Source organism: Amaranthus tricolor, chromosome 14, assembly GCF_026212465.1.
Source record: "Amaranthus tricolor cultivar Red isolate AtriRed21 chromosome 14, ASM2621246v1, whole genome shotgun sequence".
NCBI lineage: Eukaryota > Viridiplantae > Streptophyta > Magnoliopsida > Caryophyllales > Amaranthaceae > Amaranthus > Amaranthus tricolor.
In genome coordinates, this window is record NC_080060.1 from 19,546,791 (window position 1) to 19,571,604 (window position 24,814).

Consider the following 24,814-nt stretch of genomic DNA (forward strand, 5'->3'; position numbering starts at 1 on the left):
CCCATATACTAAAATTAGCTGTAGTTCCCTTTTCCAATAATAACCACGGTTTACTTTAGCTAAATTTAGATACGGCTGCCTTTAGCTAATAATAGGGACGGTTACCTATTACTAATATTAGGGACGGTTACCTTTAGCTAATAATAGCTAAGGATCCCTTAAAATCAGTTGCTGTTCCTTCTTAGCTAAATTTAGTCATTTACTAAACATAGATCCTAAAATAAAGGCTTATATTTAGAAAATCACACGTTAGATGTTTTAGAAAATATTTTGCCAATTAACTTTAATAATTTATTAATGCAACAAATTAACTTTAATTAATACATCAACTAAAAATAATAATCAGAATTTTTAGTGGACGTAAGCTGACTCCAGTTCAGGAACAGTGCGCTGTCTCCAATTTTCAGTTTTGTTTGAACATCCAACTTGGAAACAGTAGACCTCCTGTCTCCATTTTACATCCCAAGCGATATACTTCTTCTAACATCTTTCGGATCCTTTTGACACATACATTTCCATGAAACAAGTCATAGGTACTATCAACGATCATAATCACGACCGGATATCGACCTGCACACAATCTCTAAAAACATATTTGTTAAATAAAGTGTAGTCATCATCAAAACTCAAGAGGTCCAACATCGTGCTTTGTTGGGCCATTATCGGGTGCGACTAAAATGTGTCTTTGGAGGGTCATGCATGGGCTAGCTGATCTACTCTCATTCTGTTATGTATTTTTTAGTGCATTTTCCCATTATGGCTATGGTTTGTTCTTCTTTTGTGTTATTTTCCTATGCTTTCAATTGAATTTGTGTCGAAAAGGCATCTTACGTTCAATTGCAGGTATTGACATTGAAATGTGTGTATATCAACTTCGACTATCAGAAAGATAAAACACATACTCTTAAGAGTGTCAAGAAGCCACTATAAGAACTTTTGATCAAGTGCAAATAAAGAAAAAAGATAAAAATAGAAACCAATGCCGCCCAACCGTTCATGCACTCCTCGTCCGATTAGGACAAGTTCGATTGACTTAAAGAGATTTTTGTGAAGTGAGCTCGACCAATCAACTGATTAGCAACTAATATTATATAATCCCTTAGCTTGGCTTGCTACTTCTCCCCTCACTTTGGGTCTCACTCGTGGTTATTAAAATCACGATTTTGATCTACGATTCTACGATGTTACGATCCAAAAACAAGCGAGAGATTTAAATGATAGGTAGAATCGTAAGTTGGTAAAATCTTACGATTCTAATTACAACAAAATTTGTAGAGGTAGAATCATAACACGATTCTACGATCCTACGATTTAGCGATCCGATTCTATGAATTTATTCTTAGTTTTTATTAATTTTTTTTAATGTATCATCTTTCATTAATTTTTATTTCAATTCAACGATCCAACATCATAATTTTTAAAAAATAGATTTCTTCATAAATATGAAGATTGAAAATAATTATTTATTATTTTTCCATTTCATTCTTAAAAATGAATTGAATGAAACTTTAATTCATAAATTTAAACTTTTGAGATGACTAAATAACAAATTTAAGTTTATTGTAGAATCTTACAATCCTCCGATCCGATTCGATTCTACCTTTCTGAACGATTCTAATTAAAATCACGATTTTAACAACTTGCTCTCACTAATTAGGGACAAAACATTATTTCCTTTTCTTTCCTTTACTTAGGCCTTTTCACTTTTGGGTGGAATAACTTTTAGCTCATTTCCTTTCCCTTTTTGGCTTGCCTAGCCATATGGAATTAAGCCTTCCCAAGGCTATCTTTTGTATGGTAGCCCCTAAAAATAGTTGAATTATAGGATATTATGTGAATTATAGGATATTATGTTGTCCTTATAAGGGGCCTTGGATGGAAAACTTGAACAACTATCCATATCTAAATTTTTGAATTCTTAGAAGGATAAGTCACCTTATAGAGAAAAATAGTTAATGCATTAATAAGCTATCAACTTTTAGCTCAATTCAAGTGTTTTTAAATCTTTTGTAATTTTTATGTTCTTAGCACCTAGTATTTCATCGTGAAATATTTTTGGTTGAAATTGTTGTATATATATCATTGTCTAGATTTTGAATTCCTAAACTTCGCCATATTAATGCATTCCCTTGATGTACAATCAAGCCAAGATAGGAGCTTGAGCCCCATTACAATCTCTAAACATGTGTGTAATTCTCTACTCGATTTTGCTTAGTTCCTCACACACTCAAATGCTCCAATCCAAGATGTTCCCATAAAAAATGTCGCCACCTATTAGTGCAAGTTCCAAAACTCTTAATAATGACGTTAACTTTGAACATATAATCGAACATAATTTGTCTTTTACTTTGGAGAAGAGTGATGAAAATATGTCAAGTTGTGATGTGTTGAGGTTTGGAGCGTTACATGAAGTGTTTGATGTAGAGTATATAAGATGCATTGGACAAGGTAAGAGAGGCCTTGAACAAGGCACAATAAGACTTCACTAAGGGTGCAAGACCATGTCTTGAACGAGGTAAGTATGGTAAGTGGTTGCTCAAATAAGGAAACATGAAAACAAAAGTAGAGAGGTGCTGAACACTATGCTTGTTCGAGCACTCACCTTGATCGTTCGATCACATAGTGAGATGAAGTCAGCATTCTGGTCTTGTTGCTTGTTCGTTCGATCATATAGTGGGCTAAAGTCAGCTTTCTTGTCTTGTTGCTTGTTCGAGCAATGGGGTGGCTCGTTTGAGCACCTGCATAGGATGCGATTTCTGGTATGTTTTTGATATGTTAAGGCATTGAAAAGGTTGAGTAATTCCTTATTAATGCTATGTTTAATGTAATGTTAATTATATGGTGTAATTGTGTGTTAATGGTGAGTTATGAGGGAGTTCAGAATGATGTATTGCTCCTCTATAAAAGGATACATCAGTCATAGAATCAATCATCACAACACAAATTAGGAGAAGGCTAAATACATAAGTGAGAGCGAGGGTGTTTATCAAAAGAGTTTCTTACTTTTCTTTTAGTATTAGTGATCTTGAAAGGTTGTTCTCAAGATAGGGAGAGTTATTTATATTGTATTGTTGAATCTATATAAATAAACCATTTTTGAGAGGGAGGTTTCCAAGATACCTCATAAAGTCATTATGCCATTGTTCTATTGTTTTTGTTTGTATTTCTCATCTTGTTTTTTTTTATTGAGATAACCTCATAAAGTTTTCATTTCACCACCCTTTTTATTATTCCGAATTGAAATTTCTTTATCAATGTATTAAACTTTCAACTCTTCTATCCTTTAAACACATAATAAAAACACAAGCATAGAATGGTGAAGAAAAATTACCTTAAATCTTTGTGGTATATTTTACGTTAGTACATGCATGCTTATTCTAGGATTAGAGCAAAAATTTTAGAGGTCCTATTTATTTTTGTGATGTCTTTTAAAATTGGGCCTTTTATTATATCAAAAGAAAAAAAATTTCACTTTAAGAAAAATATTTCAAGATAAAATATAATGTAACAGCTAAAATTACTGTAAATATAAAAAAAATTTACACAAAAATCAATTATAAAAGTGTAGCTTAGGACCGGGTCTGAATAACACTATTTAATATTTGAGACCCTTTATTTTTAAGAGCCCTTAACAGTTGGCTATCCAGAATGGGCTCAGAACTAGCCCCCGCTTATTCACTTTACTGCTTACAAAATAGTATTGTTTCGTTAGTGCCCTAATAGTGCCCATTATGTTTTACTCATACTAGTATTTTTGGTTGAAAAATCTCTTGGCTATCTTTATGGTCATGCTTGTTCAACTTCAATCGTCTTATTTTCTTCATAAAATTCATTTCAATGCATTACCATTAGGAGAGGTGGTATTAGGTGGTAATGAAAATTTGTGAATAAAAAAAACTTTTTTTGTGATCAAATTTTCATTACTATGGAAATGATATAAAACTTTTAATATTTACACTATAAACCATTCGCATTACCACCGTTTAATATCACTGACCAGAACGGGTTGTTAGTATTTTTGGTGTCTACTAAAGTAGGCCAAGCAAAAATATAAAATACTCTATTTACAGGCTAATGACTGTTGTAACTTAGATTCTTATTCCACTCAACTGAGCATATATATAATATCTTAGGTGGATGTTTGAGTCATGGCCTCATGGGAGCAACCATTAATTAATTAGTGGTTCTTGAGTGTGCTCCTCTTTACATAGTGCTCAATTCATTGTATACTTTATTTTATCTTCCCTAATTTTATGGCTAATATTTGTTTTTGCTTTCTTCAAGTTTGCTCCAATTATTTAATTATCATCGAAATTTTTAATAAGCAAATTATTAATAGCTAGGTAGCTCATCTCCATTGCATCGAAATAACAAGAAAACAAAAAATTTCCACAACGTCAAATGAATATAAATGTATATCTTTAATAATTGACTTTATTGCATAAATTTTACTTTCACAATTTTTGTGGATTCTATGTTTGTTAATGAACCCTAGATTGAGGCTTTTATGTTTCTTAATAAACTTTCTATAGTTGACTTGATATCAAATATAGAAGTTCAAGAATTATCCCTCTATTTGCAAATGTTTTTCCCATTTATTAAGAAATTAAGAAACTGAAAAAATACTTTTAATTTCACAGATCCATCACTATATAATATATTAATTTATAAGCACTTTGTGCCATGTGCCACTATTTTAAAGCATTTTACAAGCATGTTGTGCCAAATGTTCCACCTACAATGCAATTTTTAATGAAATGCAAATTGTCAATTATGAGTTTTATTTCAAGTGTTTGTAATTGAAATATAACAATTGGTGATGACATAAGTTCCACAAATTTTAATATATGAATAATAATCTAACCCACAAATTCATGTAAGACTAATTAATGTAAGGTAATTATTTTTTAACCCATCCCATCATATTCCCAAATGTAATGCACAATAAAGTGAGAGTTTACTAGAGAAGGTGAGATGTTTGAGAAATGAAATTAAGAGTAATACATTAGGAGTAATTTATGCAATCTTATTTTATCCCATATATTATAAATTCTCAACAAAAGAGGCATCAAAGATAACCATAGTATTTAATATACGAACATAACACACATGCATGATGTAACAACATTATATGGTATGATTAAAGAATTTTCGATTACTACTACTTTCAATGGTTATCAAGATATACGAGTTCACCAGTTTTAGCATACCATCATCATTATCATCATCATACTCAGTGTATCCCGCTCATAGAAACTATTATTAGGGTATAGGGAGGGAAGGAATGCGGCAACTCATACCATAAAGAAGAGCCGCCAAAGAGTCCCTCGACAATTTCAATATACCTTTTCGAGATTTAATTATAGCATCCAATTTAAGAGAAAATATCTAATCATAATATCTTATGTATTTTGATTACATTTAGTATAAAATTGGTAATGCTTAAGCCTTAATTGATAATTATCATGCATATTCAAGAAGCGGTAGAAGGTTCTATATGAAGACTTTGCTAAATTTTGTCAAATGTCCTATACGTTATGAACCCAAACAATCTGTAAAAAAAAAAATGAACCCCAACCATGCATAGCATGCACAATTATAGGGTTCATTGTAATTATAGAATCTCATGTTTAATTACAACGGTAGTATAACTATTTATGTATGCATTATGATACATATTTCATTCGTTCATTGTAAAAGTATTAAATCACTCTCATAATATAATATACGGAGTAGCTTGTAATCTTTAAAAGTTGAGCAAAGAAGCTAAAGTTGAGTGCACAACTCTGAATTCTGAACGCAGCAATAACCAAAATTGTTAACTACAAAGTGTTGCTTAAACAACTTTTGCAAGACAAGAATTCTTGTCTTACAAATTTGGAAAACTTATTATTTGAAATCATTCATTTATGTATTTCTTTGATTGTCTACTAGGAAAGTTACAGGAAGACTTTTCAATAAGCTATTTATTGTAGCTTTTTTTTTCTTTAAATTTTATACTACTTCCAAATCATGGAAATATTATAATTTTCAGAGCCTTACTTTTAAGCTCAATATTTTCACAATAAAATTGCTTTGATATATCATATATATTAAATTATTAAGAAGATTTAAAGATACCCGATACAATAAATATGGCGAGATGAAAAAGAAAATGAATGATTAGTCATAGAGACAAAAATATTAAATTAGGTGGTTGTGAATTCTAATGGATATAAGATAGTTTAAAAGATTTGGACAATATGGTGAAAATTAGTGAAAAAAAAAAATTTCCGCCTTTTTTCTATTATTGACCGAGAAATTTTTCATATTTGACTTTAATATTTAGGGAAACAATTATCTCATAAAAATATATAATATTTGTTGATTGACTATAACTATATGTAATGATTTAGTGAAATACTATATTTACTTACATCAACAAAAAATAATATATATGTAATTTTTTTTAACTTAGATAATAAACATTATCATATAATAAATAAGCTAACTAATTTGGTTACTTTTTGAACTAAATCCTCCCTCCTATCTATCATAGTTGAAGAGTTTCTAAGGTTTATTTATCTCAAATATCAATAATTACTATAAGTATGTTTTAATATTGTTGTATAATAAATTATTTATTCACTTTGATAATGATAATATCATAACAAATATAAAGATTTAATAATTAAGTTTATGATGTAAGAATTAATGTTATAAAATAATATCATTATTTATATCAAAAAATATTTATAGCATCCATATTTTACACGGAAGACTATCTAGTAAGTGAATAATAAACATAAGTGGTTTAGATGATATTAAGTATTAAGTTTATGAATGAGATTATTTTTCAAAAACAAAGGAATTGTTGTTAAATTGAGATGGACAAAGGAAATATTTTATTAATAAATACTAAATTTTTTTGTTATAAATTAAAATATATTTATAAATAATACTCTCTTTATTCATTTGAGCATAATAAGACTCATACATATGAGAATTTTTTAAGAAAACCCATTAAAAAATTAGGATATATTGAAATGATTAGTTGATTATGATATATGTCTACAAAATGAAAAGTCCTTAATCTCGTGACCATTTGTAGTAACAGTAACTTCCGTGAGCATTGTCATTATTCATATCATAATGTTTTGGGACCTTTGGATAAAAATAACGCCTCCACATTGTCCATACTCCATCCTCTATTGCCAATTCCTCTTGTTACTCCATCGGTTATCTTTTTCATTTTAGTTTCTCTTTATTTATTTTGCACTTTTTTTTTTATATTGGTGTTACTTTTTATTTTTCAATCTCTTTTATAAATTTATTATTTTTTTCTATTTTAACTATTTATTTTTATTATTGATTTTTTTTTCTTTCTATTTTCCAATTCAATTTGTTCCACTATACATTTTAGATTCATTTTAACAATGACGAAGGTAGTACTATATATATATATATATATACCATAAACAAACACAAGCACATTCATCATCTTTCAAAAGAGTTTAAAATCAATCCACATTATCCCCAAAATGCATGTTAAAGCCTCTTCTCTAACCATCTTTAAGGTACCAATACAATAAAAGATTACTTTTCAACTACCTTTCTTTGTCCTTTTTTATGTAAATATCTCATTAATTAATACAAATTCAAAGAGACAAAAGAAATATGTATTGAAAATTTTAGTTATATAATATTTTTAATTATATGTTTGATTATTTTGTATTTCAGGTGAGAAAAATGGTTGGAATGTTATGTGGAATGATAATAGTGCTTGTGGGAATAATGAATACAAGAGAAGTAGAAGGCAGAAAATCAAGAATTTCAAATTATGGAGAGTATTCTGCAATAAACTGCAGAGCTCACACTGCATCGATCACTGATTTTGGTGGTGTGGGTGATGGTACAACTTCTAATACTAAGCCTTTTCAGACAGCCGTTGATCATCTCAGTCAATATGGATCTGACGGCGGAGCTATGCTCTTAGTTCCTCCTGGAAAATGGTTAACTGGGAGTTTTAATCTTACTAGCCATTTTACTCTTTTCCTTCACAAAGATGCTGTTCTTTTAGCCTCCCAGGTTTATTTCTCCACCCTATAATTTCTTTTTACATTGTGCACATATTAATGTGGAGTACTTTTAATGAAATATTGCACACTTAATTTAGCAGTCACAAGTCGCACAATAAACACATAAAACACTCATTAAATCACATGCACGTCTATTTGAAGTTACAAATGATATTTTGTTATCAAGGGCATGGGCAAAGGCGCGAAGCTACATGCCCATTCTTCTTGTCGAAAATGTGATCCTTTAGCCCCTTACTAATATGATATGATATATATATATATATATATATATATATATATATATATATATATATATATATATATATATATATATATATATATATATATATATATATATATATATATATATATTTATATATATATATATAGTTTAAAAAGTGCAAAAATATAATAAAAATTATTACAATTTAATGTTTGGAGTAACACATTTGTAATTTAAGGCTATGGGATAAATTTTTAATTTAAAACTATTATTTTTTATACACTAATAAATTTATATTATAATGTCATTACTTAATATCTTTCATAATTTCACATTTATCATTTATCTTTTTTAGTGTGTGTTTATATTTTGCTAACTTAATTTTAAAAGTTGTTTTATTTTTTTTTAAACTTGGCAAATATGTGGAGTAAAAAAGCTTAATTTTTTTTTTCAAAAGAGATAATACAGAGAAGCTTCATCTTCATTAGTTAAATACTGCCTCCAAAATATCTTAGTTGTCCCAATTCCTTATTTGGCAAAGTCATTTTAGTTGTCACATTTCTATTTTTGTCAATCTTTTTTTACCTAAATATCCTTAGTTTACACACGTAATTACAAATATACCCCCATATACTTTACTTACCCAAGTACCCTTCACTACTTACCCTTCACTATTTACCCTTTTTAATGGACCCCATACCATCCTTAATAACTGTGCCCAAGCAAATGGGACAACTAAATTGGTTCAAAGGGAGTTTAATTTTTGCTATTATTTAAGTTACTTTTAGTCTAAATGATTTTAAAATTTCATAGTTTAACTACATTTTAATTCAAAATCTTGGCTTCACCCTTGTTAAGGGTATATGGGAAATAACAATTTTGTTATCTCTAACAAGAATATGATTGCTATAACAGCAGTCAAATTACGTCTAAGTGAGAGTCACTCAATAACATTAGCGTTAGCGTTAAGGAATGATTTTGATGTCACTAACAAGTTATGTTCTATGTTCTACATGACAATATTATTTAGTTGATTCTAATAAATTTTACATTGTTATGCAAATTCATGAGTCAGGTTGTTTTGTCACTGTTTTACTCTATTAAGTTTAATTTCCTATGAATTGGGGAACTGCTGAAACTTATAATGGTTTTTAGGAATACCTGGATATGTTACTTATTGCGCATTAGGTGATCCATATTTTTATTACTGAAAATGACCACTTTGCTTTATAATTATATTAATCTTCATGCCTCTGATAACCTACACTTAAATTATTTCATTCTCTTTTTATATGTTCATAATCATGAAAGTTGAAACCTTACCAGTTAATTACTAATCTACCTCACTTATTTTTAGATTGCTAAATATTAAACCAAATACTTCATTAAAGCAAAACAAAATTTACTTTTTTGTTAGGTTTATATTAAGAGTATTTTTGTGTTTAGATGTGGATTTATGTTTTAGAGTAATTTTAGGAATATTGTTATTTTTGGGGTTCTCATATAAGGGGTTTTGGGATAGAGCCCTTCCTCCCATAGTCATATAGTTTTTAAGATATATCTCTTTCACTTATAATTAAAGTGGGTGCACTTGTATTTTACGATTATAAACTGGTATTGACAATAAGTCCGGCTCAACTTGACGATTTCTTATGTACATGGTTGAACTCAAAAATTGATTATATACTCTGTTAATTTTTTTGATCATGACGGTATACTAAAATGTGAATGACTCCTACTGAAACAGGACATGAATGAGTTCCCTTTGATCCCGCCCTTGCCGTCGTACGGTCGAGGAAGGGATGCTCCTGGTGGTAGATATGCCAGCCTAATTACTGGTTCCAACCTCACAGATGTCATTATTACAGGTACTCTATTCTCGTTTCGTTTCTGTATCGAATTGAATTTCGATTCGTGTAGCATTAGTCAAAATCATTCAAGAGAAATATTGATGTGGGTGAATAATGCGGTACATTAACAGGAGAAAATGGAACAATTGATGGTCAAGGAGAAATGTGGTGGCAGAAATTTCACCATGGACAGTTAAAACACACAAGGCCTTACTTGATAGAGCTTATGTATTCAGACAGTATTCAAATTTCCCACTTGACACTCATTAATTCTCCTTCATGGAATATTCATCCTATTTACAGCAGGTTAGCTTACTTTTACTGTTTTTATTTTAGATTAGCATAAATATTATTCAATCTGAACAAAATAATTTTGATGACAGCAACATACTTATACAAGGCATCACTATCAGTGCTCCTGTTAACTCTCCTAACACTGATGGAATTAACCCAGGTATGTTCATGTTCTTTTTCACCATCATGTTGAATTAATCCGTGACCTGATGTCTTACTGGGTTTCAATACCATGTTATGAAATCAACTTAACTAAAAGTTTAAGCTATTTGGGATAAAATCGACCTCTTTCCTCTAATTCTCCTTGTAAAGGGAGTACAAATATGGATTATCCATCACCTTCCCTCACCCAAGCCCTGCTTTTTCGAGCGGGATATTGGGTATGATGATGATGATAGAATTTACCTAAAAACTATCTATTGACCATAACCCAATCTCTAATGAAAAAGATAGTTATGGACTGTGGTGATACTAGAGGCGTCAATACTTGATTCGAGTCATCGAGTCGGTCTTGGATAAGTCATTTTTCGATCTAGCGTATACTCTACCCAACACGTTAACTCAGGTTGTTCATTAGAAAGTTTTTTCTCTTTGAATTACAAATTTCTAGGAAATAACTTATTGGTTGTGCTTGTTTGACAAAAAGTTTTACAAACATAAGAATTAGAAATTCCAAAGAGGTGGAAACTCATATGACATGTAGGAATCCAATAACCATGTCCCCTTGGTAATTGGCTTTTATCTATTATGCAGATTCCTGCACGAACACCAGAATAGAGGACTGCTACATTGTTTCTGGAGATGATTGTGTGGCTGTCAAGAGTGGATGGGACGAGTACGGTATCTCCTACGGAATGCCCACCAAGCAACTAGTAATCCGTCGTTTGACATGCATTTCTCCAACGAGTGCAGTGATCGCTTTAGGAAGTGAGATGTCGGGTGGAATACAAGATGTCAGGGCAGAGGACATAACAGCTATCAATTCAGAATCGGGAGTCAGAATCAAGACAGGAGCAGGAAGAGGAGGATATGTGAAGGACATATATGTAAAAGGGTTTACAATGCACACCATGAAATGGGCATTTTGGATGACAGGAAATTACGGTTCTCATCCTGATGATAAATATGATCCTAATGCTCTTCCTACTATAAAAAACATCAATTACAGAGATATGGTCGCGGATGATGTGAAAATGGCAGCAAGATTAGAAGGAATTTCTGGTGATCCTTTCACTGAAATCTGTATTTCTAATGTGACTATTTCATTGGCTGCTAAACCAAAGAAAATTCAATGGACGTGCACTGATGTTGCTGGGATTTCGAGTGGTGTTACGCCTAAACCTTGTGACGCAATAGCCGATCAAGGACCATATAACAACATAGAATGTGAGTTTCCTACAGATCCCTTGCCTATCGACGATATCCAAGTTCAAACATGTTCATACCAAAGAATGTATCCTTGATAGATAACATCATAATCTATGTGAACTGCTGTATTTTACCATTGGGAATTGCAAGAATTGTACAAGATTCATGAAATGATGTATACAGTTTCCAGTATATTTTATTTCATTGTCAAGGAACGTCTGTACTAGCTAATGATATCAAATACACAGCTAAAGAAATAATACACTCCCTACTACTACAAAAATTCACACTAAGTATGCTGGGTCTATTCTAAATACAAGATATGCGTTTTTCTATACTTGTCTCAATCAGTAGCAAACTCAGAGATTTAAGTATGGGGATTCCTTGACCTTGACTATGATAATTAGATGCTATGTTACTTGGACTCGGGTACTGAAATCAGATTCTGATACGTGTACAAGTGTCGGATACGTCTAAATATTCAATTTTACACCTAAAATGAAGCGTCTAAGAGCCATACTAATGTTTGAGCATCAAGGATCGTGTTAGAGCAAATGCTCTTTAAAGGAGATTCTAATATACGAAGAATGATAAAGATTGCAAAAATGTAAAGAAATAATCCAACACACAAATAATTAGAAAGTGGGAAAATCCTAATATCAAATTGATATTACACTATAAAAACCCACCCAATGAATGAAGACAATTGTATTGATTAGTTCTTGATTACACACACTAATCAATTCTAACAATGGAGATGAAAAACTATAGAGATTACAAGAGTAAATGAAAAACCCCCAATTCACTCAAAAATCCTAATTTTGTGACTCTCTCTATCTAGATCAATCTCACTTGTGTTTCTCTCTCTTGATTACAATGTAATACTCATCCCCTTAATGTTGAATAAAAGTGTATTTATACTAAACAATAAGAGGAAAAAGTTTCCAAAGAAACCGTGAAGTAGTAGCTTTATAAAACAGAATGTCGTGAAGCGACTGGAAGCCAGTCAACTGGGTCGAGCCATTCTACTCGTGTGGGTCAAGCGGGCTGCTGCAGGTCGAGCCAAAAGTCGAGAAGAGGGGCAGCAACATTCAGATCTAGTGCTTCTTGAGTGTCTACATATGCAGCAACAAACAAGCACTTATACCAAGCATAAACACTCCACAACGTTAAGCTACATACATGAGATTATAGTCACAATATAACAAAACGAATACGAGTACGTGAAGCAAAATGAAGAGTTCGAGTAACATAGATTGGATGTTAACAAAAAAAAAAAAAAGATGGAGAATGACATTATTTTACTTGAGATATTCAATACTTCCTCTGTTTTGTATTACCAGCAACATTACTGTCGGGCACAATATTTAAGGAAGGCTCCTTTTCCCTTCACAATCTCAATTTTGCCCTTTTTATATGAGTTCAAGAAATCAGTTTTTTGGGTAATGTTAAAATACAAAAAGTAGAGTTTTTTAAAGAAAAAGATACTTCTAAATGACTACATGTGGGGACTTAATTTCCCCCCAAATTTCAATACATTACATTCTGGAAAATTTTTTTCTTACCAAAACAATGTTGCTAGGATGATTTTGTTTCCCACCAAAATGAAATTCTACTAACTAGCCTATATAAAGACTTTACTTTATCTTCCCCACATCATCTTCTTTTCTTTATCATTTTACTTTAACTTTATTTCATAAGCTTGAGGATCTAGCCCAATTTTAATCATTAATTCTGAAAAAAACAACCACAACAGTTAAATAATTTGGGAGAGAGAGAAGGTTGTCAATAGTTGATTAATGCACACAAAGCACACAATGCACAATGTCATTCAAGTAGAAGTATTGAAGAATTACTAAAGTAAAGAAGATGGATGAAAATGCAAATTATGTCGAGACTTTTGATCTGGATATGGAGATATTCATTTCTTAATTGGAAACATTAATAGAATAAATGATTACGATATTTTTATAAATTACAATTATTGTTCCCATGGCAGTTTTGAATCATTACGGTCACCATGGGGGTATGCATACTTTACCTCTAATGACCCGCACAGGACGGGCAACGTCTTAGGTCGGTGGTTGCCTTGGGATTAGCTCTCTCAAGTGTATTCCTCCAAAAAGGATTTTGATTTATACTTGAACGACCCGAACAGGACGGGCTACGTTATAAGTTGGAATTATCTAGTAGTTAATGTATTAGAGCCTATGCATGCTAGGTTGAACACATTGCTTGCATTCAATCTGTTTGACAATTGTATGAAGTCTCTGACGTGTACTGGATTGTTCTTTGGAACCTGCTACGTGTTGTCACACGACGACTAGTAGGTTGATTGCAGGTGGGGACTGGAGTGAGGACTCGACTTAGAACCCGTAATCATCAAGACTATGTTTCCTTTTTGTAATAAGATTATGAGTAGATATAACTCCGAATTATGTAGCAAGAGATTGTGTTGGTTTCTTTTCGCTTTCGTCTATTTTCTTTAGTTTATCTAGAGGCCATTAGGCTCTCGAGTTGTACGTAAGAACTTCCGCTGACTTGTTTCTTTCGCGTTGGCACTGTTTTCTGTCTTAAATATATTTCTTTATCGACGGACATTGACGATCCTAGAGGAGATTTTTCTCTATAGTCCGAAGAGTGAACCGAAATTCGTATTTTCATATGAATTTTCGAGTCACTTAGACCGGGCCGTTACATAGTTGAAGATGAAATCAACCGAAAAAACCCACAAAAACAGTCAAAATACCATACTTTTAGATATAGGGTTTATAAAGAAAATCAACCAAGAAAACCCACAAAAACAACAAAATGGAGATGGAATCAGACATTCACACTCAAAGACTATTGATGGAAGAAGAGGGAGTTCAGATAAAGGGTTAATAAGGGGAAATGACTGGTGGGAGGTTCTAGATAAAGGAAGTAAAGCATTAATAAGAGGGACTTCAGCAGGCATTAAAAATGGAAGGTTCTAGAGTCATTAATAAAAGGAGTTGGGAGGTATGGTAAATTAATGATGGGGTTGGGATAAGTAGTTGAGGGTTTGATTGTCGAGTTAAAAGTAGGTGAGAATTAAGTAATTAAAATAAAAGGTGATGTTGATTGTGATATGTGGGGAGGGGAATAAAGTAAGAGTAAAATAAAGAATTTTATAGTTGTTTTTCACCAAAAAGAGTAATGTTGCAAGCAATATGAAATGTCCAAAAATGAAAAGTGTTGCAAGTAATATGGAACGGAGGAAGTACTTTCTACGGTTTTTCTTTTTGAAATTCGGTAAGATTTAGATTTCATGGTGGGGCCTGGACTCCCAATTTTCCAAAGCCCTAAATGTTCGCTGTCGGTCTCCATATGACCATATCCGTTTTCGTTCTCATACCTGACTAAGTGTAATCTAGTTTCTAGTTATCAACTATCAAGGATGAGAAAATGTCATAATCAGAACAAGTTAAAGACAAAAAACATGCTGAATGCAGAGAATGTATTCAACTTCAACAATATACATTGTACATTGTACAGAAGTTTAGTACAAGTTATACACAATATGAAAAATATAATCATCCACACACGAGAATTCAGCTATAGAGCAATCCCAATTTCCTTATTTTCCTACTTAATTATTAACTCTTATACAAGGACCAATGTTACACAAATAAACCAAATTCGATTAACATTCTGAAATGAGTAACCGAGTGTGATCAGGGTTAAGCTTCACTGATACTGTCATTTGTACTTAATGAGCGGGATCAGGGTTAAACTTCACCGATTCCTTCCAGATGAGCTCTTTGACATTCTCTTCAGTCAAGGATGACTGCTCGAATTCAATACGAAAAGGAGCTGAACAGATGGTTTCCTCATGGGTATCGTGGAGGGAGGACAAGTAGGGGTGACAAAGCCCCTCGTCCACTACAGAAAAATTTTCATGAAACGAAAAAACTTTCAACAATAAAACAAAAAAAAAATTTTGTACGAATAGCAAAATATACGAAATGACATTGAATAAAGATCCATTGCAGTACCAGTAATGCGCTTGTTGGGATCAAATACGAGCATCTTCTCCAACAGATCAGTGGCTGCCGGTGACATATTTGGAAATCTTGCTGAGAATTGCTGCTTTGGATACTGTGGGAGCTGTTTCACATACCTCCTCGCATGGTTACTACGCAGAAATCCCAAGCTCGAATCATCTGGTGATCCTATCAACTTTGGATCGAAAGTAGAGTTAGAGTTGTGTATATTATTATTAGAAATCAAAATGATTTATAAAGATTTCTTACAGTTCCGATAAAACTCAAAATGCCGAACTATGCATGACATAAAATTTGGATGATAAATTCCGGGTTATGTACATTAGAAGTTGGCTATTATTATTAATAGAAATTACCAGCTGACAAAGAGCATCAAATATCAAGCCAACTTTAGAGGATGATGCCGTCCTCAAGCTAAACGAAGTAGTTTGTATCTGAGGATTAAACTCTAAATAGAAGATAGGAGGGGATAGCATTACCTCAGTAATAAGCCTCAGCTGATGAACATAATCCTTGCCAGGAAACAAGGGTTCCCTGGTCATGATTTCACCGAATATACAACCAACAGACCAAACATCGATTGCAGCTGTGTATTCCGAACAATTTAAGAGCAATTCAGGGGCTCGATACCAACGTGGAACAACATACTCCGTCATGAAATCTGTCTCAGTGGTAGTTCTTGCCAGCCCAAAGTCCCCAATCTTGAGGTTACAGTTTGCATTCAGAAGTAAATTACTCGGCTTTAGATCACGGTGCAAGACCTTTGCAGAGTGCACATATTTCAATCCGCGTAAGAGCTGATATAACAAATACTGCAGATCATGAAATATATCAGTCTCTATTGTATAAAAAGATGAATAGATCAAAAATGGCAGCACGTTCAATGTTTCCGCTATAAGCTTAGCCAGCTAGCTTAAAAGCCAAAAACATCCGTCCACACTACCAACCCGTCAAATTAAACTAACAATCAACAACTAACAGCCAACACGCAACGGTCATTTGCCAATGAAACACCCTATATGACTTGAATATTTGTTAGAGCGAATTATTTAAGGAAGATTCAACATAAAGATTTAACCCAAGTTTCAGTACTAACCTGGCAATGATCATCAGTCAAAGATTGGTTAGAGCGAATTATTTGATGAAGATCAGTATCCATCAGTTCATAGACAATGTACACATCGTTAAATGCTTCCTTCTTTGGTGGTCGAATGATGTCCTTAATGGCAATAATCTGCATCAACCCAAGAAAATTTAGTTCCTTACAAATTTTAAATGATACTATTGGTGGACATTATAGATTAATTGATGTTATGATTATTGGTGACTTGTGTTACCAAGTAATCAAAACATGATTAAGGTAATTAATCATTTTAGTTAGCGAAAACTAGAAGAGGACAAAGAGTCACATGTGATTGGTTTGTATGGAGTAAATCTTGACATGTGAAGGTTGGAAGAGGATGAAATCAATCCTAGAACTAAGGCAATGAGCATGGGAGACCGTGGGAAGCATGGAAAAGGAAAGTCAAGCAAGAAAAAGGCGGTCAGAACCAGCCTGCAGTGTGGCTCGACCAAGACCAGGTCGAGCGAACCTTCTGTGGATTCTGTCGAGGCTGCTGCTTGCTGATTTGTTGCTCCAGCTGCTGTCCCCCTCTTTACCTAATGCCCCTCTATAAATAACCCTTGTATACAAGGTTATTTTGGTTGCACCAAAAGTCTCGCATTATAAGCTACCTTCTTGCTTGTGTATTTACTCCCATTTTAGCTCCTCTCTTTCCTTACACTAATAATTCCTTGTAATTCCTTCAAGTTTGTATTTCTCCTTTAAGCACATTAATATAAATCCTAGGCTAGATGGTGGATGTAGCCTAAGATTAGTGAACCACCTTAAATCTTTGTCTTGATTATTTACTTATTATTGCCATTCATCACATTATATTGCATTATTTGATTCCCATACTTGACACAACACAAACACACACTTAAACCTTAATTTAGTGATCCTTAAGTGAGGTTTATAGCCTCTCCTTTCAATTGAGAAATACACGAATACACCAAGAAAAAAAAGGTCGATAACTAGGTATTCAAGCTAAATGAAGTTCTCTAGTACAGCAAAATACTAGTAGTATTATACAGTATGAATGCATATTGTATATGACAGAAGAAAAACTCACATTTTCATGATCCATATGGCGAAGAAGTTTGATCTCCCTTAGTGTTCTTTTAGCATCTACAATGTTGTCAAATGCATTACCGATCTTCTTGATTGCTACCTCCTGGTGTGTCTCGGAGTTCACAGCAGCACTGCAAATAAAAATAAATTTGTTTTATTGCTCACGTAAGTAATTCACAATACAAATTTCAATATTTCCGGTCTACTTTCAACATGGCAATAAGGCCCTCTTGTACATTATCAATTTTCAATATTCGGTCTTTAAATAATGTTTATCTTGGTTACTCAAATGTAAAATACCCGCTTTTGTTCTCCTTTAAACTAAAAATTTTTAAAGTATAGAAAACTAGACACACAGAGGCCTTCCAAATAGAAGCCTTGTGTTGTAGACCACTTTACGCATGTTAATACACGAACATAAGTTTGAGTCACGGGCTAATATTAGAAACCCGTCAATATTTTCGATGTATAACTAAAAATTAAACACTCCTCTTCCATTTACCCAAAATACGCAAGATAAAGAAAAAGAAAAAAACTTTTTTATTCAGAGTTTAAGGAAAGATACTGTGGTCTAGTATTAATGTATTTAAGTAATTGTCCCGTCTTCCCAATAGCTAATATAAAACAGCTCTTGGTTTGATGTTTGATAGTAAGCAGTAAATGGTAGAATGATAATAAAAACTTATAAATGTATTTTTAGTGGGAAAATCTCTTGACAAGTTTAATAGTTATGATCGTTCAACTTTTATCATCTTATTTTTTTCACAAAATTCATTCAAATGCATTATAATTTGGAGATCTGATTAACTTTTAAGTTTAAAAAACTTAATTTATTAACTTTTCATTACCATAAAATGAAATTATATATCTCACAAGAGTTTATAATATAAATCATTCCATTACTTCCATCTAGTATAATAATCAAATGGGTAGTAAAAAAAGTTGTTCCTAACCGTTCAAAGTTTCAACCAATATCACAAGAAACAAATACTCATAAGGAAAAAGGTGGTCAAAAACATTCAATGTTTCAACCAACATCACAAGAAACCAATATTTTCCAGGTAAAAAGCTGTTCAAAAATCAAAACCATTCACGGCCATTTGGTTAATAAGAATAAACGGTGATAATGAGAATAAAAATTAGTGTGATTTTGATTGAAAAATCTCTAGGCTATTTGAATGGTCTTGCTTGTCCATCTTCAATCATCTCATTTTTTATAAAATTCATTCCAATGCATTACCATTTGGAGAGCTGGTATTAGCTAGGTGGTAATAGAAATTTATAAAGAAAAAATTTTTTTGTGATCAAAGTTTGATTACCATGGGAATGACATAAAACTTTTGATAAAATGTTACACTATAAATCATTCTCATAACCACTATTTAGTACCACTAACCAAATGGACCGTCAAAGTTTCAAGATTAAACTCAAATATTTGATAGTTCTCATCAATTATACAAAACGAAACAAAAAATATTAGAATTTAGTACTAAAACTTATTGGTGGTAGTAAGAGTTATTCCTTAATTTTATAAAGTGATATATTCTAATCTCCTCTCTTTATCAAACGTAGTACAATTTAAATATAGGTAATAATGGACATTGCTGTTAGAGTTTAACATAACATATTATGGGGCCTCAACCATCAATTTAAGCTTTTGGTTGAGTTGGTTCCTTGATATGGTATCGAAGCCGATGGTTTGATCAAAAATTTAAAATGGTTGGTCCGAAAAGAATGGCGTTCCTACCTTAATTGATTACTCCCACATGCGAACTTGAAGCGGGTTCGCACGTGAGGGGGGTGTTAACTTGACGCGGGTTCGCACGTGAGGGGAGTGTTGGGATGATTTATCCCACATCGACAAATTGAACATGGTGTGCACACTTTATAAGTTATTGGAGTCCTTTCCATAGCCATATGGTTGTGGGAAAATATATATTTCCTTGGCTTATGAAGTGTGTGCACCTCATGTCTCCCTGTTAATGTGCTGGTATTTACAATAAGTCTAGTCTAATTTAACATGGTATCAGAAGTCAGTGAAACAAAAGGTCACGTGTTCGAATCTCAATCACCCCTCATTTAAAGTGGAATATTCAGTGGTAGGTATGAGGAGGGCCTGTGTCGCATCCACACTTCAAGCCCAAAGGACTCTCGTGCGAGGGGGCGTGTTAGAGTATAATATAACATATCATGGGGCCTCAACCATCAACTTAAGCTTTTGGTTGAGTACCAAAAAATTCTCATGTACTCAATTATTAAAAACATTAGTGGACCATGTTCACAACCTTGTCCTTGTAATATATACGGCCTCCATCTTAATTTCAAGTTATATTAGTAGTTCAATGACACAATTGGCTCGTTTGGTAATCGGTGCTAAATAATGAGAATGAGAATAATTTGTAGGGTAAATTTTCATTGTACATATCTTGTCATTCCTATGATAATGAAAGTTTGATCATAAAAAAGTTTTTTTTGTTTACAATTTTTCATATCAATTAATATCAAATTTTCAAATGGTAAAGCATTAGAATGGATTTTGTGAAGAAAATGAGATTGTTAAAAAAGATTATACATGACCATTAAATTTGTCAAAAGATATTCTTAATAAACTTATACTAATTTTCTGTGACCATTTCTATCCCACCATTTAATACCAATTACCAAACGGGCCAAGTAACACACATCACTGCATATGTCCTTTGTCATCTCAAATATACAGCAATTCTCCCAAACAGCTCTTAAATGATCGATTACATGCACATTATATAGTGGTAGAGTACATATATAACATGATCATATCCTGAGTCTACAACCTATACTTATGCTAATGGTAAGCTATTAGTAATGGTTGTAAGCTTGTAGTCCCACCTTATGTTGGATTCTCTATCATATTGAAACATAATCAAAATTAGTGGTATAGACATCAATAAATGTAAAAAAAATTAAAACAAAAAAAAACTCCCCATCAATGTACAAAAATATATTTTTAAAAGTGTGAGGTCCTTAATTAAATGTGTATCGAACAAGAAGATTTTATCAGCATAGATTTATGATTGAATTAATTCGGCTGATATTCAAAGTCTTACTTGATAAAGGTCACTTTTTAAATTGAAACTTTTAAAATTATGTATTTCATAAAAACGCAAGATATGAAAATTAGTAAAAATGCATACCAAACAAGGCCAGAAGCACCACGACCAATAGGACGAATAGGAGGAACATACTTAGAAGACACTTCAAATAAACTGCCATGCACATTATACTGAACATAACGACCCCCATGTGTGATTACTCCTTTTATTTTCTCTTGGTTTGCTTCTCCTGTTGTATGTAATGCTTCAAAACAATCCATTTTGGTAGATTTCAGTTTGCCACACCAAAAAAACACTGCACGTATAAGACTGAATGATGAGAAGAAAACGTAAGGATAATAGAGAATATTATGTGGGAGACTTGGAGGTGTGCAATTGTAAAAGGTTAAGGAAAAAAAGTCCTTTTTCAAATTCCGTGAACAGAAAACGGACTTCTTCCCATTTCTTTTGTTCCACGCGTCAGTTTTTATAAGGTAACTCGTCAATTATTTCAATGGCTTATAGATTTATCCACGTGAAGTTGTATATATAGTTTGCTATTAATTGTGAATTGAAATTGAGTTATTTTTTTATAAGACTGTTTCAGAGTGAGATAAGTTCAACATGACTCTTTTAATTTAAACAAGTACACTACATCGGGTATTCTAATCCGATTGTGAATTTTAACATTTAAAATGACGTGCAAATTTTAAACAATAAAAAAAAACTATAGATTAAGTACAAAAGCAATGCATTAATTAGTTTGTTCGTATTTTTACCCAAATTAACACTATCTCTCGATTAGAGTTTCTTAAATTGTAGGAAATTAGATGTGTATAGCAGAATTGCTTGAAACATTTTTTTTATATGTAAAAAAAGAATATCATGCATTGCATATAATATGAATAAAGTATCATATAATACTATAAAAGACACTTCAAATTTTATGTTGTTATAAAAACTTATTTAAATTTTTACATAATTTTATTAATATTATAATTTGATAATTATATAGAATTGCATATTTCTTTAAAATTTATATTTATAGGTATTTTCATTACAACAAACTTTGTGCATTGCACGAAGTCGTGTACTTGTATTGAATAATCATACCCTCGTAACGTGAATTCCATTAAGCAGTTAGGTGTAAACGATACGATCTGCTATATGTAGAGATATTAAGAACGTCAATTTTCATCCCTCTGATGTTAGTCCACAAGCATCAAAAAATCTACATTTTGGGTGGACTGTGTGTAAAGAAAATTAGATTGTTCAAGAGTTTAATGAATTGAGATGAACAAGTGTACTATGTATACACTTTCATTAACCTTTTAACTCCACAAATAGAGGTTACAAACAGTAATGATGATTAAATATGTGGTTTAATTCTTAACTAACACCCTCAATAAAAATAAACTCATACTTAAGTGTCCAATGAAAATCCTGTATTTATGGAGTATATTATGATTTGGAGTAATAGAATATCGGTCAGATTTTCTATTTTCCATATGTTCCTAACATCCAAAAATTAAGTATAATAATTAAAAATATACTTTTTAAAGTTATAATCTACTTTCTCTTTACTAAAACAAAGTATAATCTACTTAACAATTAACATACTTCAGAATATGCTTAGAGACCAATAAAAAAGTGAATATAATCGGTTATCAAAAAACCAACGAAACTCAGGCATGTGTCCAAAACAGATTCGATGATCCGATATTCACTTGACGCGACTTCAAAATGAAGTTAAAATTATATAAAAATCAATGTGGACATAAAATCTGATTTTGAACCGACCAAAATTCGACCCCATGACTCAAATGAACACCTCTAGCAATTATCAATTGTTAAACACTCACAATGACCGAATCATGATAGGGGTGCACACGATTTAATTTCATCTGATTTGACATTAGAATCAAAACGGACCAAACCAAGGTCTTGTCTGGCATATGATTTGTTTATTTTTATTTTTATTTTTTTTTAAATTAATACATGTGCTATTCAGATATTTCACTCCTACAATAACCAAATATAGTAATTTGAAATAGTTGAATGCATCAACATCGTTGTTGTATATATAACTATAAAACTATTACATCTCAAAATATCTAGTTAGTGAACTTTTCAAAGAACTATAATTTTTTATTATAATACAGTTTACAGTCTGAATTGATCTAAATAATAAAAAAAGCGAAAAATCTTAAAAAAAATTGAAAAATAACCTGACCAGACAAATTACGAAGAGTTATATAAGGTCGATACATAAGTTTTGATGCACTTTGATCTCAAATTTACCCAAAAAAATTCAAAAAAAAATAAAAGAAATGGAAAAATTAGTGGATAATGTTGTTACACTTGCAAGATGAAGATGGTAATTTACAAGGCTTGGTTTGTAAAGGATTTGGTAGGTGTGGGATGTCACGAGACATCATGAGCTGATGTTGTTCCTCAAAGAGTCACAAGCATGCCATTGTTGGATGGCTGTTTCCTCGTCCAAATGTCACTTTTTAAACCCCAATTTACCAAATGCAGTTTTCTCTTGATTTGCTTATAAAGTTTTTTGTGTGAAAGGCTGATAATCCATATCTGTTTTGGAGCTAACATCTACATATATTATGCAACTTTGAAGTAGCTACTTCATGATTGACCTAGTAGCATAACGGGGTATAAACTATTGTAGTATTTGAGAATAAGTATTTCATTTCAGATTATGGATTTCAATTATGAAATTATAAATGAAGAATTTGAGAATGACAAGGTTTGGGTAGTCATTCTCAAATTTTTAACTTTAACTACTTTAAAAACAATGGTGGATTTCGATCCAAATCCAAATTTGAAAATTTTTGATTTGCCAAACAATAAATTTTAACCAATTTCAAATTTCCAAATGAAATCATCTTTCCCAAATATGTCATTAAAATGACAAATTCACAATTACTACTTATCAGTTCGGCGTCATTATATAAATTAATGGAATTTGAGAAATATATGTTAAATTTGTTGTAAAATGTGACTTTTATTTAATAAACAAACTAAATAAAGAAAGTTACATAAACTTAGTAGGTCTACAAATTACATATGACAGTTTAAAATTCTTGCTTATATACACCACCGAGAACTCCAAGACATTGATCTTCAAAACACAAACAAAGTAACAAGAAGGTTTTGAATGTGAGTTGATATAAATTCTAGTCGAGACGCTCTTTCTTAAAACATCGTTTCCTCCCTTGATGGTGCATGGAAATATATGCAGGAAATATGTTTTGAGATACAAATAATTTCACTAGAATCCTAGCACAAGGAAACTGAAACGATATAAGAAAACCTAAATGAAGAAGAAAACATCGATTCATGAAACGCAACTAACCAATGTCAATATTAAATCAATCTGTCCCAATATATTCAATATATATCAAATTTTAACTGTAGATAGTTATAGCATCAGCGACGAAGCCACGATTTCGAGTTGGGGGGGTCAAATCGTCGATATGCTAGCATATTATTTATTATATATAAGCTAAATAAGCTATGAAAATTATAAAAATATATAGATTGGAATGAATTTGAATCATAGCAATTTATATTAAACAAAATATAGTTGAGGCTTCCCTATAATTACCCCTTTTAAAAAAACCAAGTGTTTTTGACTCCATATATTTGACTTTAAAGTCTTTAAAAAAAGCACTATTTAAATTAAGATACCAAAAATATATGCACATACTAAAAAAATGAATGTGAAATTATAAA

At 31.8% G+C, this 24,814-nt stretch overlaps 2 protein-coding genes across 2 annotated transcripts; one reads left to right on the forward strand and one right to left on the reverse strand.

Moving 5' to 3' along the window:
* Positions 1-7,386: 7,386 nt before the first annotated feature.
* Positions 7,387-12,082, forward strand: LOC130799497 (probable polygalacturonase). The gene is made up of 6 exons (XM_057662606.1): positions 7,387-7,556; positions 7,720-8,067; positions 10,028-10,148; positions 10,262-10,436; positions 10,514-10,584; positions 11,178-12,082. The coding sequence occupies exons 1-6, from the start codon at positions 7,521-7,523 to the stop codon at positions 11,885-11,887; spliced, it is 1,461 nt and encodes a 486-aa protein (XP_057518589.1). The 5' UTR covers positions 7,387-7,520; the 3' UTR covers positions 11,888-12,082.
* Positions 12,083-15,237: 3,155 nt separating this feature from the next.
* On the reverse strand, positions 15,238-21,567 carry LOC130799498 (mitogen-activated protein kinase homolog MMK2-like). The gene is made up of 6 exons (XM_057662607.1): positions 21,164-21,567; positions 17,992-18,121; positions 16,914-17,051; positions 16,297-16,629; positions 15,809-15,992; positions 15,238-15,695 (listed from the first exon to the last, which is right to left on the reverse strand). Exons 1-6 carry the CDS (start codon positions 21,340-21,342, stop codon positions 15,523-15,525), a joined length of 1,137 nt encoding a protein of 378 aa, XP_057518590.1. The 5' UTR covers positions 21,343-21,567; the 3' UTR covers positions 15,238-15,522.
* Positions 21,568-24,814: the final 3,247 nt, after the last annotated feature.